The sequence below is a fragment of the Salmo salar genome, chromosome 20, assembly GCF_965601325.2.
Source record: "Salmo salar chromosome 20, fSalSal1, whole genome shotgun sequence".
In the NCBI taxonomy this organism is placed as follows: Eukaryota; Metazoa; Chordata; class Actinopteri; order Salmoniformes; family Salmonidae; genus Salmo; species Salmo salar.
The window spans coordinates 14796622-14814498 of record NC_138310.1 but is presented as its reverse complement, the minus strand read 5'-3'; the positions used below and the strand labels follow the sequence as shown (position 1 = coordinate 14814498).

At 43.8% G+C, this 17877-nt stretch overlaps 1 protein-coding gene across 1 annotated transcript; it reads right to left on the bottom strand.

The window, feature by feature from the left end:
* Nucleotides 1–337: 337 nt before the first annotated feature.
* Nucleotides 338–17542, bottom strand: LOC106580082 (riboflavin kinase). Its single transcript, XM_014160703.3, has 4 exons — nt 17030–17542; nt 12212–12363; nt 4444–4546; nt 338–4324 (listed from the first exon to the last, which is right to left on the bottom strand). The coding sequence occupies exons 1-4, from the start codon at nt 17109–17111 to the stop codon at nt 4167–4169; spliced, it is 495 nt and encodes a 164-aa protein (XP_014016178.1). The 5' UTR covers nt 17112–17542; the 3' UTR covers nt 338–4166.
* Nucleotides 17543–17877: the final 335 nt, after the last annotated feature.

Sequence of the window (17877 nt, the reverse complement as noted above, 5' to 3'; positions counted from 1 at the left end):
GTAAATAGTATGGTCTGCAACTTGTCATGAGGTATTCTAACTCAGTTCCACCTTGACATGCCAAAACAGCTATGCTTTTGGGAGAAAAAAAAAACTGGGTGGGCCCATGGCTGCACCCCTGCCCAAACCCAGATTATGGCGTAATGCATTTATTTAAATTGACTGATTTCCTTATATTAACGCAGTCAAATCTTTAAAATTAGATTTTTATTCAGTATGCTTGCGACAACCTCATTTCCTATGAAGCAGAAATGTTCTACTAGACAACTGTAAAATCTATAATAGCACTGAAACCGGAGTGAGGTTGTGCAAGGAGTGGGAGAAAACGAGACAGATGCATCTATGAACATGTTTAATAAGAATACAACGTCAGGCAGGATCATACAGTAGCAGGATTTTGAACGAGCCCAACACATACGACTGGTCCCTGAACACAGACCCATGGTTAACTGAAAAAAACAAAGTTACATGCTTTCTCCCCCCCCCCCCCCCAAATCCAAAGCTATGACATGATGCTTCAATAATTACAGAATTGCATGTTCTCTCACATACAAAATAATAGTGAAATGTATGCATTCACAGCTGAAAGGACTAGAAAATAACATTTTGTATTGGAGGTAGGGTAAATTCTTGATAAGGATGTGGCTTATCCAGCTGAAGCACATTTTGGGAACAGGCCATTCTGCCATCCCACACTTTGTTTAAAAAGGCAGAAGACAAGTGAAAGAACAGTGGGAGAAGAACCAGATGACCCTGGTTAATGACATTGGTCTGATTCTACTAAGCGCGGTCTCGACTGAGCTAGACGTTTCCCTTGTTTAATATGAGATCATGTTGGCTCAGGGTTGTGGTGCCAAACTGGAGAGCAAGCCTACTACTATTACTACCAGATGCCTCCGAGTACAGTTGCCTAATCCAACACTAGTGCATAGTACTTGATCAAATATAAGCCATGTTGTTTTGACAGTTTAATGAGCACTTCTAGCTGCACTGATTTATAGAACATCTGACCGTTATGTACATAGAGGACAAAACACACCCAGACACAGCTGTAGTCCTACCAAAACGTGAAATCATGGGGAAACATTTCAATAGGGGTCTGACCAGATGAGCCACATAAACCAAAAACATGAATAAACCAGCTACTGACCTGATGAACACAACCCTGGCATTCAGAGTAATACCATTAAAACAACTCAACACTGGAGTTGGGGGGACACAGAGGAACATTAGAATGGCCCTTGTTGAGTCATGTTCTCTTACTGTATATTGTAGGTTTAACTAGTCAGTGGTGGCACCAAAGAATGTTTCACGGTCATTGTGTAGTGTTGCCTGTAATAATACAATATTTATTGGGGGTGCTAGGCTCTCGAGGGGGCTTCAGCACATTCTTACCCCTCCCAGGAGACACCCATGACTACACTACTAAGGCGATAGCTAGCATTGCATGATAAGTGTACCTGGGGGGGCCCCAGGACCGAGTTTAAGAAACCCTGCACAGGCTAATGACAGGGAAAGTCAGATAAGACAGACAATGAGCACACTGGGTTTACATTAACACAGATTCTGCTGTGTATAAGTTTGAAAAACCATATGTAGGTCTATGTCCTTCTGTGGTACTAAGGTATAGTACTGCTAACCACTCAGGCATATAAGTCTGGGGAACACAAAAATCCCTCAACAACTGGCGCCGAGTCCATGTTCTAACCAAACAGTAACCATAAATTAACCAAGAGAAAACTTTCCCCCTGGCCTTTTTAAATGGTAGAGACCGATCCCCATCCCACAGCTTTCAATACATCATTGTTGAATATTGTACACCATTTACTTATGCATATCAATTGCTTACCCCAGTACATTTTCTGGGTATGGGTGGAGGGGACTGTAAGGTATCCTGCAATAGAAAAGGTCAATACGCATCTTTTTAAGGAACAAAGCTCAAAATCTGAAGAGGGGGAACATATTCACAGATTTGGTCTACGTAAACATATATTAATAACACCAGCCATATTGTTTCCTCTGTCAAAAGTAGCTTCTCAAATACATTCAAATCACATTAGCTCACAATTCATTTTGAACAACTTATTAGAAAAGCACTACATACGCATGCTCGACACTCATTTCATCAGGGGACGAAGAAAAACGCACACATGCCCACCACATCCATCTGCAGAGAATCAGAGCCTTGGACTTAAGCATTGTTCATCATATTGGCAGTTTGAAGTGACTCAAATCAATTGTATTTTTTGCATATCCGATTTGATAATTTTTCCCCCCCCTGCAGTCTGAACAGCCAAAAAGCACATGGAATCAGATATTTGAAGCCACATTTCAAACCACCTTCATAGGTGGTTTGAAATCAGCTACAAATCTGATGTACTTGCCCTCGTGTTTATTTGTTTTAACACTTATTTGGCATGTCGTTGTTTGCCAACTACTCGGTTGGCGGTTGAAAAGAACATGTAGCTAACTAGCTTAATGGTTTACAAACAAATTAGTAAATGTGCAAGAAAGCTAAAGAGCTACCTAGCTAGTTGTCTGCCGTGGCTAGCCAAAAAAGGACTTACTATGAAAGTTGGATCGTCTTATCCTTTGAGCTTTTAAAAAAGTGTTCATGCACTAGGATTTTGAACATTCAAAGCAAATGGGAAATGTCCATGGCAGGCATTGGTGTCACCTTAGCTTGCTACATAACTTCTGAGTGATCGGAAGCATGAGCACCACCAACAAATCAGCCTACACCACTGCTCACAAACCCGTTGTCATAGTAACAACTAGCGTAGTCATGTCAGCAAATGACTGCGGTCTGAACACACAAATCTGATTTGGTCACTTGTAACTTGCTGTTTGGACAGTCCGTACTCCAAAACAAAAGTGATTTGAGCACCAAGGCCTGCAGTGTGAACAAGGCTTCAGCCTTCTCTTGTACCATATCAGTGCTTATCTCAGTAGAATGAGGGTCCAAACAAGGTTAACTCAGTAAAAACAATATTCTGAAAACATTCAGTTAAGTGGCGCCATTTAACATTTTTCAGACAAATCTTCACTGTTAAATAAAATGGCCCTCATTGCTGGGGTGGGAGAATGCTGGATTTGACCAATGAGGAATTATACAAATTAAGAAAATCTGAAACTGCATGTCTTTAGCCAACCATGCAGTTTGTGTAGGTTAAATAAGAACATCAGTTTCGCAAATAAAATGAGGATGAATTCAGTGTATAATACAACTATTTAGCCTAGATCAAATGCAAGATATTGAGGACTTCTCTGCTTCAAGGCAGACATTTTGAATACACCCGGATATGAAAAGGAGGAAAAACTAAGTGCAAAGCCATGAGACTGAACCCCAATTCTAAACAATACAAAATGACCACTCATTTCAAAAGGACATTGTCACATACGCTGGACAGGTGCAGGGAACAGTGTTTTACAGGGACAGCCATATTAGTACAGCGTCCCTGGAGCAAGTGAGGGTTAAGTGCCTTGCTGAAGGGCACCGACAGATTTTTCACCTCAGCTGCTCAGTTATTTGAACCAGCAACCTTTCAGTTACTTGACCAACGCTCTAACCACTAGGCTACCTGCCACCTTTAGCAGTGGGTTTGGTGGCACAGGGCTCCTCTCAACACACATTCAGTTCCTGGAGTTGCACATTACCAGGATCATGTCATTAGGCACCAAACTTGTCCAATTGTGAAGTGTATTTGGTTGTGTGCCCTAATGAACATGACCATAGTCTAATGTAGCTTCAGGTCAGGTCGGCTACAATGATAGCCAGATTGTATCCTCACAACAAATCTACAGAGGATAGAAAAAGTAACATATTGGCCTTTGGTAATGTTCACAGAGAGAGAGGGAGAGAGGGAGCAGAGCATAACAGACAGGAGAGCCCATTAGTTGTCAACCACCCAGTCATTCAACTGCAATGGAAAACACCCAAAGCAGTGTTGGGAAGAAACAATAAATAAAGAATAACTTGGCTCTTTTTGATGAAGTAATCATGGCACTCCTTAACTTCAGTGGTTCATGTTTGCGACACACTAAAATACAAGCAAGGCCTCTGCCGGCCAGGTCACTAGGCCTAGTGAAAAATTACATTTGGATGGATACTTGTGACACCGACTTTACCGAGTGATGAGTAATGCGAGAGTGAACGTCTTGCGTGATTAGAGGTCATGGCCATTCACGATCTTGTTGGACGACGTCATGGACGAGCTGGCAGAGGCTCTGAAGAAGTTGTCCTTTTTGAGTTTGAGGTGTTCTGGGAGGTCCAGCTTTCTTTTGGCCTCCTCAATGTCATTGTTGATCGCTGCTATAAGGGCATCTGCAAACACAGAGAAGGGGTGAGAATGTGTGGCCAAGTCTGAGGATGGCTGTGTCTGTACAAGGATGGGGGAGAGTGTGTGTGCGCACACATGTGTGTACACCAGTACTCACTCTTACCAAGTGAATCATAGCTCCTCTCTGGACGGATGTATCCCACCAGGACTACACTGAGGATCTGTCCATAGAAATCTTCTTTAAACGTGTGGATCACATGAGTCTCCTGTAATACACGGTAATCAATAAAATGTCAACACTCAACCACAAGACACAAACATGGGTAACACCTTACCGTAACCAGGGTGAAGTCTGGTTGATAGTGGTCGAGGGTCTAACATTAAATAACCTACATTTCAAATCAAAGTGTATTAGTCACATGCGCCAACTACAATAGATGAAACGCTTACTCACAAGCCCTTCAACAATGTAGTTTAAAAAAAATTCTAAACCAAATAAGAAATAGAATTAAAGAGCAGCAGTAAACGGTACAGAGTCAATGTGTGGGGACACCAGTTAGTTGAGGTAATATGTACATGTAGGTAGAGTTATTAAAGTGACTATGCATAGATCATAAACAGTAGCAGCAGTGTAAGAGTGGGGAGGGGGGCAGTGCAAATAGTCTGGGTGGCCATTTGATTAGATGTTCAGGAGCCTTACAGCTTGGGGATAGAAGCCTCTTGGACCTAGACTTGGCGATCCGGTACCGCTTGCCGTGCAGTAGCAGAGAGAAAAGTCTATGACTAGGGTGGCTGGAGTCTGACAATTTTTAGGGCCTTCCTCTGACACCGCCTGGTATAGAGGTCCTGCATGGCAGGAAGCTTGGCCCCAGTGATGTACTGGGCCGTACGCACTACCCTCTGTAGTGCCTTGCAGTCGGAGGCCGAGCAGTTGCCATACCAGGCAGTGATGCAACCCCTCAGGATGCTCTCGATGGCGCAGCTGTATTCAAATACTGTTAGTATAACATGATCTGTTAGACACACTACAACAAAATGCACATAGCAAAATGTCTCATTTGAGGAATTCTGCTATGGACAAGCAACACATCTCAATAAATACATTCAATAGCAGTTAAACATAAATCAATCAGTATGGCACCAAGACAAATCAAATTAAAAACGGCATCATTCACCATACACATTCAATAACAATCAGTCGCAACCTTTAAAAATAGGGTACCCCCCCCCCTTTTTTTTTTTAACAGTTCAGACCTCTGGTAGTTAAGTCTTACTACATTGCAGGGCCTATGCTTTATACCTCAACGGAACTCGATGAACGCCTTGAGTGCGAGCGCTTTTGGAGTGGGAGTTCCAATGCTAGAGCGGTCCGTATTTAGTGCAGTGTTGGGCAACGGAAAGCAAGCTTTGCTTAGCCAGATAACGTTTCTTCACGAGAGACTCCGAGGAAACCCTGGAATTTCCTTATACAGTAACTTCGGAAAGTATTCAAACCCCTTGACTTTTTCCACATTTTGTTATGTTACAGTCTTATAAAATGTATTAAATAATATACCCCACTGACAATTGATAAAAAAATAAAAATCACCTAAGTATTTAGACCCTTTCCTCAGTTCTTTGTTGAAGCACCATTGCCAGCGATTACAGCATTGAGTCTTCTTGGGTATGACACATCTGTATTTGGGGAGTTTCTCCCATTCTTCTCTGCAGATCCTCTCAAGCTCAGGTTGGATGGGGAGCGTTATTGCACAGTGATTCAGGTCTCTCCAGAGATGTTCGATCGGGTTCAAGTCAAGGCTCTGGCTGGGCCACGCAAGGACATTCAGGAGAGACTTGTCCCAAAGCAACTCCTGCGTTGTCTTGGCTGAGTGCTTAGGGTCGTTGTTCTGTTGGAAGGTGAACCTTTGACCCAGCCTGAGGTCCTGAGCAGGTTTTCATTAAGGATCTCTGTACTTTGCTCTGTTCATCTTCACCTTGATCCTGACTAGACTCCCAGTCCCTGAAAAACATCTCCACAGCATGATGCTGCTACCACCATGCCAGGTTTCCTCGAAGTGGCGCTTGGCATTCAGGCCAAAGAGTTCAATCTTGGTTTCCATCAGACCAGATAATCTTGTTTCTCATGGTCTGAGTCTTTAGGTGCCTTTTGGCAAACTCCAAGCGAGCTGTCCTGTGCCTTTTACTGAGGACTGGCTTCCGCCTGGCTACTCTACCATAAAGGCCTGAATGGTGGAGTGTTGCAGAGATGGTTGTCCTTCTGGAAGGTTCTCCAATCTCCACAGAGGAATTCTGTCAGAGTGACCATCGACACTGCAGACATTTTTTGGTTCCCATCCCCAGATCTGTGCCTCAACACAATCCTGTCTCAGAGCGCTACGGAAATTTCCTTCGACTCCATTGCTTGTTTTTTTCTGACATGCACTGAACTATGGGACCTTTATTAAAGACAGGTGTGCCTTTCCAAATCAATTGAATTTACCACAGGTGGACTCCAATCAAGTTGTAGAAACATCAAGGATGATCAATGGAAACAGGATGCACCGGAGCTCAATTTCAAGTCTCATAGCAAAGGGTCTGAGTAAGGTATTTGTTTTTGTAAAAACATGTTTTCGCTTTGTCATTATGGGGTATTGTGTGTAGATGAAGATTTTTATTTAAACAATTTTAGAGTAAGGCTGTAACGTAACAAAATGTGGAAAAAGTCTAGGGGCTAAATACTTCCCGAATGCACTGTATTTTGGGTCTTTATCAAAGGTCACCCCCTAAACTACCTTGACACAATGTACTTAGAGATGCATCTGCTGCTTACGGAGGCAAATTGCTAGTGTAAGGTTAGCTAGCAGCGTTGACTCTTCAGACAGGATCTAGAGAACTAGACTTGCCGGTATCTAGAGTCGCTATCTGGTCTCAACAAATTTATACAATTAATATGCTACACACAAAAGACATTTGCATTACAGGAAACGGCTACATACCGGGAATAAAACTAATTCCCACCCCGCAGCTGGGTTCCTCTTGGTGGCAGACACACTGAAGCAGAGGTCAATGAGCAGCTTTGCTTCATTTCCTGTACAATTGTAGGCGTGCACCAAAGACTTGATATGCTGACTCCAACCGTCTGTCTCGCTCAAGAGTCCAACACATTCAGGAGCTTGGTTGAACCCCTCAGGTTGAGGCTCTTCTTGGGGGTGATAAGGTGTGGTTCGAGACGTCTTGATTTCCAACAACCATTTAATGAGTTTACTTTCAAAAGTCTCTTCCTTGGTCAGAATGCACCCTGGACAGAAAACCAGTGGTCTACGAAGAGTTTGCGCAGTACTCGTGCCACTGTAGTCGCATTCTGATCTTTTGTTGAGAAAACCTGACCATACTGGGTGACGTGGTCAGTGTCACCTCTAACAGGTTACCTATACCTTGTTGGTCAGGGGCTAGAGAACGGAAGTCTATTCAGATCCCATGGAACGTCGCTAGAGATCGACCCATTTCGGCAACTGTTCTCCCACAGTTTCAGACAGGGCTCCACATTACGGGACATGCATGACCAGTATAACCTGTCCTTTATCAGCCTATTGGTTCTGTCTACACCCATGCGACCATCTCATCATGGCACTGGTGCAGGACCTGGGAGTGTTACTTCTGAGGGAGCACCAGTTGGTGGACCTCTGACTGGGTGTCACTTAGTGTCACTTAGTAGACTAGACCATCCTTGAGTTCCAACTTCTCAGAGGAACTCACAACTGACAACATTCAACTTGTCAGTTGTGAGCAAGTAAGTCAGTGGATTGCTATCCATGCACATGGTAAAGCTAGCCCCATAGAAGTAGTCATGAAACTTGTCGGACACTGGCCAGTTAGAGCTAAAAATGCAAGATGGACTGGGTTTCTGCTTGGAAAAGCTACAGGGTGCAGCCCCTCAGGATAGTCTTGGTACAGAACGGCTCCTAACCCCTCAAAACTGGAGTCTACATTGAGGGTGTACAGCTTTGAGCTGTCCGCAAAAGCCAACACTGGGGCGTGGGTAAAAGCATAGATTTCTTTGAACACCTGGTCACAGTGGTGGTTCCACCGCTCTCCAATGTTGTAGTACTTGGTTGTGGGGCCATTTTGTCCTTCTTCCCTTGTTAGGTCTGTTAGGGGTTTCACAATGGCTGAGTAGTTGAGAATAAAGTGGCGGTAATAGCCACAGAATCCCAGGAACGACCTCAAGTCTGTGAGCTTCTCCCATGTGGCCACTGCTTCCACTTTGGCAGGTTTGGTAGCAATTGCTTGCTCTGACAATGTGGCCAACATATTTGACCTGAGGCTGACAGACCTGGCATTTGTCCAATGACAGCTTCAAGTCGCACACCTCCAGCCAGTCCAGAACCTTCAGCTATTCTTCATGCTCTTCTAGGGTCCATCCAAACAAATCAGGTCATCCAGGTAGATCACCATAAGATTCAAGCTGCTTACTCCTCTCGCCATCAAGCACTGAAACGTAGCTGGAGCTGCAGTAATGCCAAGGCATTCATTCAAACTGGTAAAACTTCAAAGGGCAGATGAACGCCGTCTTATCTTCAGGGCTCATGGCAATGGAAAGCCTGCCTCTCCACTCTTCTGGAATGGGGGATTTGCCGAACTAAAACATATTAGGGTGCATGGGGCAGGGCTTATCCACCCGTTGAATTAGGAAATTCATCCTTGGGTGGTAGAAGTGACAAAATTACATCAGCTCTGAAGACCTGTTTTACCATCGTCTCTCTGGCCATGGTTACCGCTCATCTCACGCTTCACTCGAATAGTGATTTGGCCATCACTTAACAAAGCGGCAGGCAGAACAGTAGGTTGCACTAACAGCCCTCCAGGTAATGGATTGTCTAGGGCTAGTTCAACAAGCAACAGTCTCTTGGAGTGGAGGAAGGTCCACTTAACCTTTCCACGTAGCATGCCCTATCAACCCGTTGTCCGCATCGAACTGTGGAGCTGGGTTTCCTCAACGTAAGCTCAAGAACAAAGCATCCAAGGGAAGCAAACTGCTTCACAGATGCATTTCAGCCATTGAAACATGTAGGCATTTAGTCCAATAATCACAGGGACTCCATCATGGCCTTTTGTCTCTGGGCACACTAAGGCCATGATAGTTATGGGCTCTTGAATGCCAGCTACTTCTTGAGGCAGCTCCAGTTCAGCCAATACATTACGCCCGGGACGGATGTCAGAGCTCATTGAAGCCCCAAACAACTAGACCCTCCACAGGCTGTATATGAGTGAGTGTGGTACCAGCTCTCGAAGATGGTGAGCTGGGACACACTGTCTAACAGAGCTTGGCAAGGAGTACCGTTTATCGTGATTGGAATGACAGGCTGGGTCAACTAGCCCACTTGGGACAGAGGGAAAGGTTGGCAGGCTAGATGATGCAGATAAGGTAGCGCTAGTCATAGGTCTGGGGCACAGCCTGCTCCATTACTGGGCGCCTTTCCCATTGTGCTTCTTGAATCCAGTTAGCCTCTATGACCTTGTGGGGATTTGCTGCTGCCTCACTCTTCAGGCGAGTGAGATGTGTGACTGGCTGACAGCGCGTCTACTCTGGGCCTACTTCCTGTATCTACATTCTCTTCAACGCACCACCTGTGCAGCAGCATTTGACAGGGGCTGCCCTCCATTGTTGTCGTCTCACTTGAATGGTTATTAGATAAACACAGCAACAAAAGAAATGTCCTCACTGTCAACTGCGTTAATTTTCAGCAAACTTAACATGTGTAAATATTTGTATGAACATAAGAGTCAATAGACAAACTGAACAAGTTCCACAGACATGTGACTAACAGAAATTGAATAATGTGTACCTGAACAAAGGGGGGTCAAAATCAAAAGTCAGTATCTGGTGTGGCCACCAGCTGCATTAAGTACTGCAGTGCATCTCCTCATGGACTGCACGAGATTTGCCAGTTCTTGCTGTGAGATGTTACCCCATTCTTCCACCAAGGCACCTGCAAGTTCCCGGACAGTTCTGGGGGGAGGGGGGGGGGGGGGGGATATGGCCCTAGCCCTCCGATCCAACAGGTCCCAGATGTGCTCAATGGGATTGAGATCCGGGCTCTTTGCTGGCCATGGCAGAACACTGACATTCCTGTCTTGCAGGAAATCACGCAAAGAACGAGCAGTATGGCTGGTGGCATTGTCATGCTGGAGGGTCATGTCAGGATGAGCCTGCAGGAAGGGCATTCCTGGTGTAACTCGGGCAGTTGTTGTTGCCATCCTGTACCTGTCCCGCAGGTGTCATGTTCGGATGTACCGATCCTGTGCAGGTGTTACACGTCGTCTGCCACTGCGAGGATGATCAGCTGTCCGTCCCGTCTCCCTGTAGAGCCGTCTTAGGCATCTCATAGTACGGACATTGCAATTTATTGCCCTGGCCACATCTGCAGTCCTCATGCCTCCTTGCAGCATGCCTAAGGCACGTTCACACAGATGAGCAGGGACCCTGGTCATCTTTCTTTTGGTGTTTTTCCAGAGTCAGTAGAAAGGCCTCTTTAGTGTCCTAAGTTCTCTTGGCTGTGACCTTAATTGCCTGCCGTCTAAGCGGTTAGTGTCTTGTTCATTAAACAAGCATGGGAAACAGTGTTTAAACCCTTTATAATGAAGATCTGTGAAGTTTGAGTTTTACGAATTATCTTTGAAAGACAGGGTCCTGAAAAAGGGACATTTATTTTTTTGCTGAATTTACAAGTACAGGGTAATGAAAAAGGGATCTCAGCAGAGCCTCCAAAGTAACACACCCTTTTCATAGTCAGGGTAAAGTCTGGTTGATAGTGGTCTAAAAGGGGTGGTCTTGGGTTGAAAATGAAATAACCCTAGGTGTGTACTCATTCCCAATTCAAATACCCTTAGTATAACCTAACCCATTATCAGACACACTACAACAAAATGAACACAGCAATAGACATTAAACATAATCCAATCAGTATGGCACTAAGTCAATCAATAGACTTAGAGCTCACCCTAAACTACTTCGACACACGGTACTTACAGCATTGACTTGCTAGTATAAGGTTATCTGGCTTGGGTTAACTAGTTAGAAGCCAGTACTGGCTAGTAGCGTCGCATCTTCATACAGGATCCAGAGGAAAGTCTAGAATTGCTAGAGTCGCTATCTGGAGGAGGGGATGTGATGGTGACACTGATTTACTTGGAATTCAAGGCACAATTAACCTGCGTGGCTACCCCAGTGATACGCCATCCCATCTGGTTTCCGCTTAGTGGGACTATCATTTGTTTTTCAATAGGAAAATGACCCAAAACACACCTCCAGGCTGTGTAAGGGCTTTTTGACCAAGGAGAGCAGTAAAGTACTGCCTCAGATGACCTTGCCTCCACAATCACCCAACCTCAACCCAAATGAGATGGTTAGGGATGAGTTTGACCGCAGAGTGAAGGAAAAGCAGCCAACAAGTGCTCAGCATGTGGGAACTCCTTCAAGACTGTTGGAAAAGCTTTCCTCGTGAAGCTGGTAGAGAGAATGCCAAGAGATTGCAAAGCTGTCATCAAGGCAAAGGGTGGCTACTTTGAAGAATCTAAAATCTATATTTTGATTTGTTTAAAACTTGTTTGCTTACTACATGATTCAATGTGTGTTATTTCATAGTTTATGTCTTCAATATTATTCTACAATGTAGAAAATAGTAAAAGAAAAACCCTTGCATGAGTACCTGTGTCCAAACTTGACTGGTACTGTATATAAAAAGATATACATTCTAAACTTCAGTTTACAAAAATACAATTTGTTCTGCAATTTTGAGAGTCCAATAAGGTGTGGAGACCAACATTTTTTTTTAAATTCATTTTTCAAACTTATTTGAGAAGAAATAGGGAATTATTTAAGAAGTGCAGGGGTGCCAATATATTGGTCTATATACTTTTATAACCTATATGGGTGGGCGAGCTGGACTTGCCATGGATTTCTTGGCGTTGTTGTAGTAGGGGTTCCAGCCGATGCTCATCACCATCTTGTGGACGTCTCCGCTGCCCACGCACGCCCAGCCATAGTAGATCCCTGTGCTGATGTCGCCAGGCAGGAGCTCCACCACAGAATCTGTGAAGTTGGCTGATCAGAAGAGACATTAAAATTACATTTACGTTCCAGGGCTTGACATTAATTTTTTCAGCCACTTGTCCGTTAGACAAGTACGACTGTTTTTTTTACATGTCTGAAAGCTGTAGTCACTTGTCCCCCCCCCACCCCAAAAAAACAAAGTCAGTAACACCATCAGCCAAAATGGTGACTTAAAATTAGTGAAGTACATAGGAGGGATGTGAAAGTATTTTCTGTACTTGCCTATAGACGATGTTATTGCTCCCCTAGCGGCCATCCCAAAAAAGGTTAAAACATTTTTTATTTTTTTAAGGCTGCTATGCATTTGGCTCGCATGCTACCGGTGGGATGAGAGGAATCATGACTGACAAAATATATTTTGTGAAGCCAAATCTTTTCAATTAGCTTATTCCACAAAAGGGATGTATAGTAACCTAGGCCCATCTGTGTGTCTGTGCCGAAGCACGCAGATGGTGCAAATGACAGTCAACCAGCCTTGCTGCGAGTCTTGTGACGGGTTAATTACCATGGAGAGCAACTCCTCCTGACTTATTAGGCCTAGGTTAATGCATGTGTTGTAGGTATGTTGCACATTGCTAGAATATTATGGAATTAGACCTAAGCCAATCTAGCATGCATTAAATTACTTAATAGGGCAAGCCATATCTTCTATGACAAGACACAGGAGGGTCCACTATAAAAATAGAAAAATCAGAGCTATTGGCCCAGATCATCTGACAAAACATTCTGACCAGATATTTTGTAGTGCTTGGTGAGAGACTCTTAGCGCCATCTACACTGTTCTCTTGCTTTGAGGAAATAATATTTATTGAAATAGGCTATAAACATGGGCTGTGTGCTGCCTGATCCAATTCTGATCGGAGTAATTGTTTTGTTTTTTTACTTGACAACTGAAATCTAAATTCTGGTTGTCTGACAAATTATTTATTTTTTTACTTGCCCGGACAAGCCTTAATGCCGAGCCCTGCGTTAATCAAAAAGTATGAGTCTGCAGTGAGTGCCCATTTGATCACTAACCCACTCTCCCATTAACTACACCACAATAAAATGACTAACAAAGTCGTGACATGCAAGTCAACCTGTACTTGAAAAGCATTTCCATAGCTTTGCTTGTTGGTCTGAAAAGGTTGACTTCACTGGCAGTAGTCTTGACTAAGTCGCTTTCTTGACTTAGTCTCATTCCATCAAATGCATTTCTGCCGGACATTGTAAAATACGCTTATATTATATTTTAATGTTGGATCCCTTGAAGCTTCCTTGAATGACATTGAAAACGAAAACATTTATTCAGAACAGTGTTTAAGTACTCGAGTCTAGCACACGATTTCCATGACTTGTGATTCGCCTTCTCGACCACTGGTGACTAGAACTTGCTTGGACTGGATAGGCTATGATAAGCAGACTTTTAACAGCACTAGATGCACTGTGCAGCAAGAGGTCTGGTCTGTTCAGCAGTGGTAAGGACACGCCACACAGCCTACATCAATGAGTGTGGGCAGACAGGCAGAGATTCTCTGGCTCCGATCATACATATCGCGCAGGCAACTTTTGCTTGCTTGTAACTAACCAGTCACCCGCCTTCTCGTTAGCTACCCTTTGCCTGGCTCAGAAACAAGCGGCTTTACAAGATTTAAAATGATAGCATTGAGTTTAATAGTAAAACAACTGTCTCGCTATGTTTGTCTCTCTCCCCCTTGAGTATAGAAAAGTAGGCCATCTTTGAATTTGTCATCTCTACGATGTAAGGGTGCAGGCATGTGCTTTGTCAGTGGCTGTGACAGTGTTCAGCCAGGAGTTGATTGGCAGTCAGAAGCACATCATAGCTTCAAGTGGTTTTGCATCCTGTCATACAGGTGCCAAAAATATACTATTGTGTCCATGGGAACCAGGGCTATCACTCAATAGAAGCCATTGCAATCTATGGTCTCCACAGATCGATTTAAGTGAAAATGTCAGTCAGAGTCGGTACCAGAACCATGCAGGTCCCCTTACATCTAAGAAAGGTAGCTAAGTACACTAAATAGCCAAAAAGTATGTTAACACCTGCTCATCGAACATCTCATTCCAAACTCATGGGTATTAATATGGAGTTGGTCCCCCCTTTGCTGCTATAACAGCTTCCACTCTTCTGGGAAGGCTTTCCACTAGATGTTGGAACATTGCTGCAGACTTGTTTCCATTCCACCACAAGAGCGTTCGTGAGGTCGGGCACTGATGTTGGATGATTTGGCCTGGCTCGCAGGCCTAATCATCCCAAAGGTGTTCGATGGGGTTGACGTCAGGGCTCTGTGTAGGCCAGTCAAGTTCTTCCACATCGATTGACAAACCATTTCTATATGGACCTCACTTTGTGCACGGGTGCATTGTCATGATGAAACAGGAAAGGGCCTTCCCCAAACTGTTACCACAAAGTTAGAAGCACAGAATCGTATAGAATGTCATTTTATGCTGTAGTGTTAAGATTTCCCTTCACTGGAACTAATGGGCCTAGCCAGAACAATAAAAAAATATATATATATTATTCCTCCTCCACCAAACTTTACAGTTAGCACTATGCATTGGGGCAGGTACTGTTCTCGTAGCATCCGCCAAACCCAGATTCGTCCATCGGACTGCCAGATGGTGAAACGTGATTCATCACTCCAGAGAATGCGTTTCCACTGCTTCAGAGTCTAACGGCGGTGAGCTTTACACCACTACAGCTGACGCTGGTCTTCAGAAACAGGTCTCGGCCATGGAAAACCATTTCATGAAGCTCCCGACGAACAGTTCTTGTGCTGACGTTGCTTCCAGAGGCAGTTTGGAACTCTGTAGTGAGTGTTGTAACCGAGGACAGACGATTTTTATACGCTACCCGCTTCAGCGGTCCCGTTCTGTGAGCTTGTGTGGCTTATCACTTCGCAGCTGAGCCGTTGTTGCCCCTAGATGTTTCCACTTCACAATAACAGCACTTACTGTTGACTGAGGCAGCTCTAGCAGGGCAGAATTTTGACTGACTTGTTGCAAAGGTGGCATCCTATGACGGTGTCATGTTGAAAGTCACTTAGCTCTTCAGTACAGCTATTCTACTGCCAATGTCTGTCTATGGAGATTGCACGGCGGTGCGCAAGATTTTATACACCTGTCAGCAACAGGTGCAGCTGAAATAGCAGAATCCCCTAATTTGAAGGTGTATCCTCATCCTATTGGTAATGTAGTGTACCTTTAACATGTCAAATGTTTCAGGCAAGTCCACTAGCTAGTAAATAGTACAACTTGGCTAGGTAAGGTAACTTATCTAGTTCGTTCATTAAGTGATAATGCCCCAGAAGCCGGTGTTTGGAGGATATATTGGCACGTTTGCCATGGCTTCTCCGGGATTATCCCTTTTATAATACGGGTTACCAACATATTCAAATATGATTGACACATTTTCATCAAAAGCTATATTTTGGTTATTTTATTCATATAATTTCATCCTTCCACAATATAGTCCCGACACAAATCTAGGGTTGCTACCCAAGCCGGCTGGTTGACAGAGACGCGACCCAGTCGTTCAGTCTGTTGTTCCATTGCCATACTGTCTGGCAACGTTCTTCTCCCGTGCTTGCTAGCTATACACTACAGTAGTAGCTGCATCTGTTTAAACCGTTTTCTAGTGACATTTAACAATGAGGCACGATTTCGCCAGGCATCGAAAAAGTGCTCTCTCGTTTGGACACTGTTCAGGGGAGCTAGCTAACACAATACACGTCAAACTGAAGCTGAAAAGACTGCAAACCAGCTGCACTTAGTTTAACATTTTTTATGGATATTTTGTATATATATCCATAAAAATGAACTGATTCGTGATTTCGACTGACAAACGCAGCCTGACTCGCTCGTCCCGACCCCATACACATTCTTTACTATGGGACATTTGGAGACCGAATTTGAATATTTTAACAATGTTGCAAATGTCGGAGACACAGACAGTACGGTTTATTCAAATCGCCGCAGTTGAAAACTAAATGCTAGTCTAAAAGAAATGTGACAATGTGTAGATGCTTTCTATAGTGGAGACAAAGTTAATAACTTCCCTGCCTGGGTCGATAATCCAGGCTGTATCACAACCGGCCGTGATTGGGAGTCCCATAGGGCGGCGCACAATTGGTCCAGGTTTGGCTGGTGTAGGCGTCATTGTTAATAAGTAGCTCTTACACTTGCCTAGTTAAATAAAAGGTTAAATTACAAAATAAATATTACAATAAAAAGGACAGTGGATTGCGCAGTCAGATGGAACAGAGTAAATAGGCATTTTAACGTCAGATTTAGCCGGCGGTCATTTGTGGAATAGACACCGGCTGGAACGCGCTTTTAACCAATCAGCATTCAGCACCCACCCGTTGTATACCTGTAGTCAGTTAACTGTATTCGAGCATGGATTTGTCTTATTGTTTCCTTTTTAAAAAACATTTTAGTCATAGCAAAGATAGATAGCTAGTTAATTTATTTTAGCTGGCTAAAGTGCTAGCGTGATACAAGGCCTATATAATCTCTAACTAGCTGTCAACAGCAGTAACGTTAGCTATCTAAGCAGTGAAGTCATATCATAATTATCAAACCACATGCCGGTGAAACATAACGTTAACACAATCAAACATATTTAGATGATACCGTTAGCTACGTTTAACATTACCTGTGAGAATCCCTAGTTCTTTGCTTCCTCGCCCGAATCCTCGAACGACTTCCCCCTTGCAGAAATACGGAAGATGCTTCATGTCTGCTCTTCTCCAACTGGAGACGACTTTCAACTAACGTTAGCTAAATTATTAACGAGTTGTGTAGTTAGCTACCTAGTCAAGCCTCTACAAAGCGTGCTGTAACGTTAGCTAACTCGATACACACTGGTGAGGATGACCTCGAAACTAAAGACAACTAGTTAGCTAACCACTGACAAGAGATTCTTCCCAGCAATTCCAACAAGGACCAAAGTTCGTACTTTAATGCTTATTGACCGGCGAAAATGACAGAACAATTCATTTAGCTAAACTAGCTAGGTAACGTTAGTTTGAGATACTTCGCTCTTCACCCTGTTGCGCTTTGGTCAAGTACCTAGCTAATTTAGCCTATTTGAATTTGTAATTGAGGTCGACACTGCTCGGTGTTTTTATACTTTAGCCTACGTGCATGAAGTCGATAATGCTCAGTGGTTTGCTGCAACCTGGTCTCAGAGCATATCGTATTATTCTGTACGTACTTCTTCGGTGGGATTTATCAGCAGTGGGCGTCCAACGTTTTGGTGCATTACCGCCACCTACTGTACTGGAGTGTGGGTCAGAGACAGGGAGAAACTAAATCCTATTTGCCTGCCCTGTTGCCGTAAAAAAAATACATTTTAATTTTTTTTTGTTAATATCTACTCAATATATTCTTTAAAATCATTTCCTGTAGGCCCTTCTCCCTCATACTAGATCTCAGCCTCTCTCGTAAGCTGAGATACTGCCCACACTGTAGCAATACATGCTCCACGGTCTCTGTTTCCTG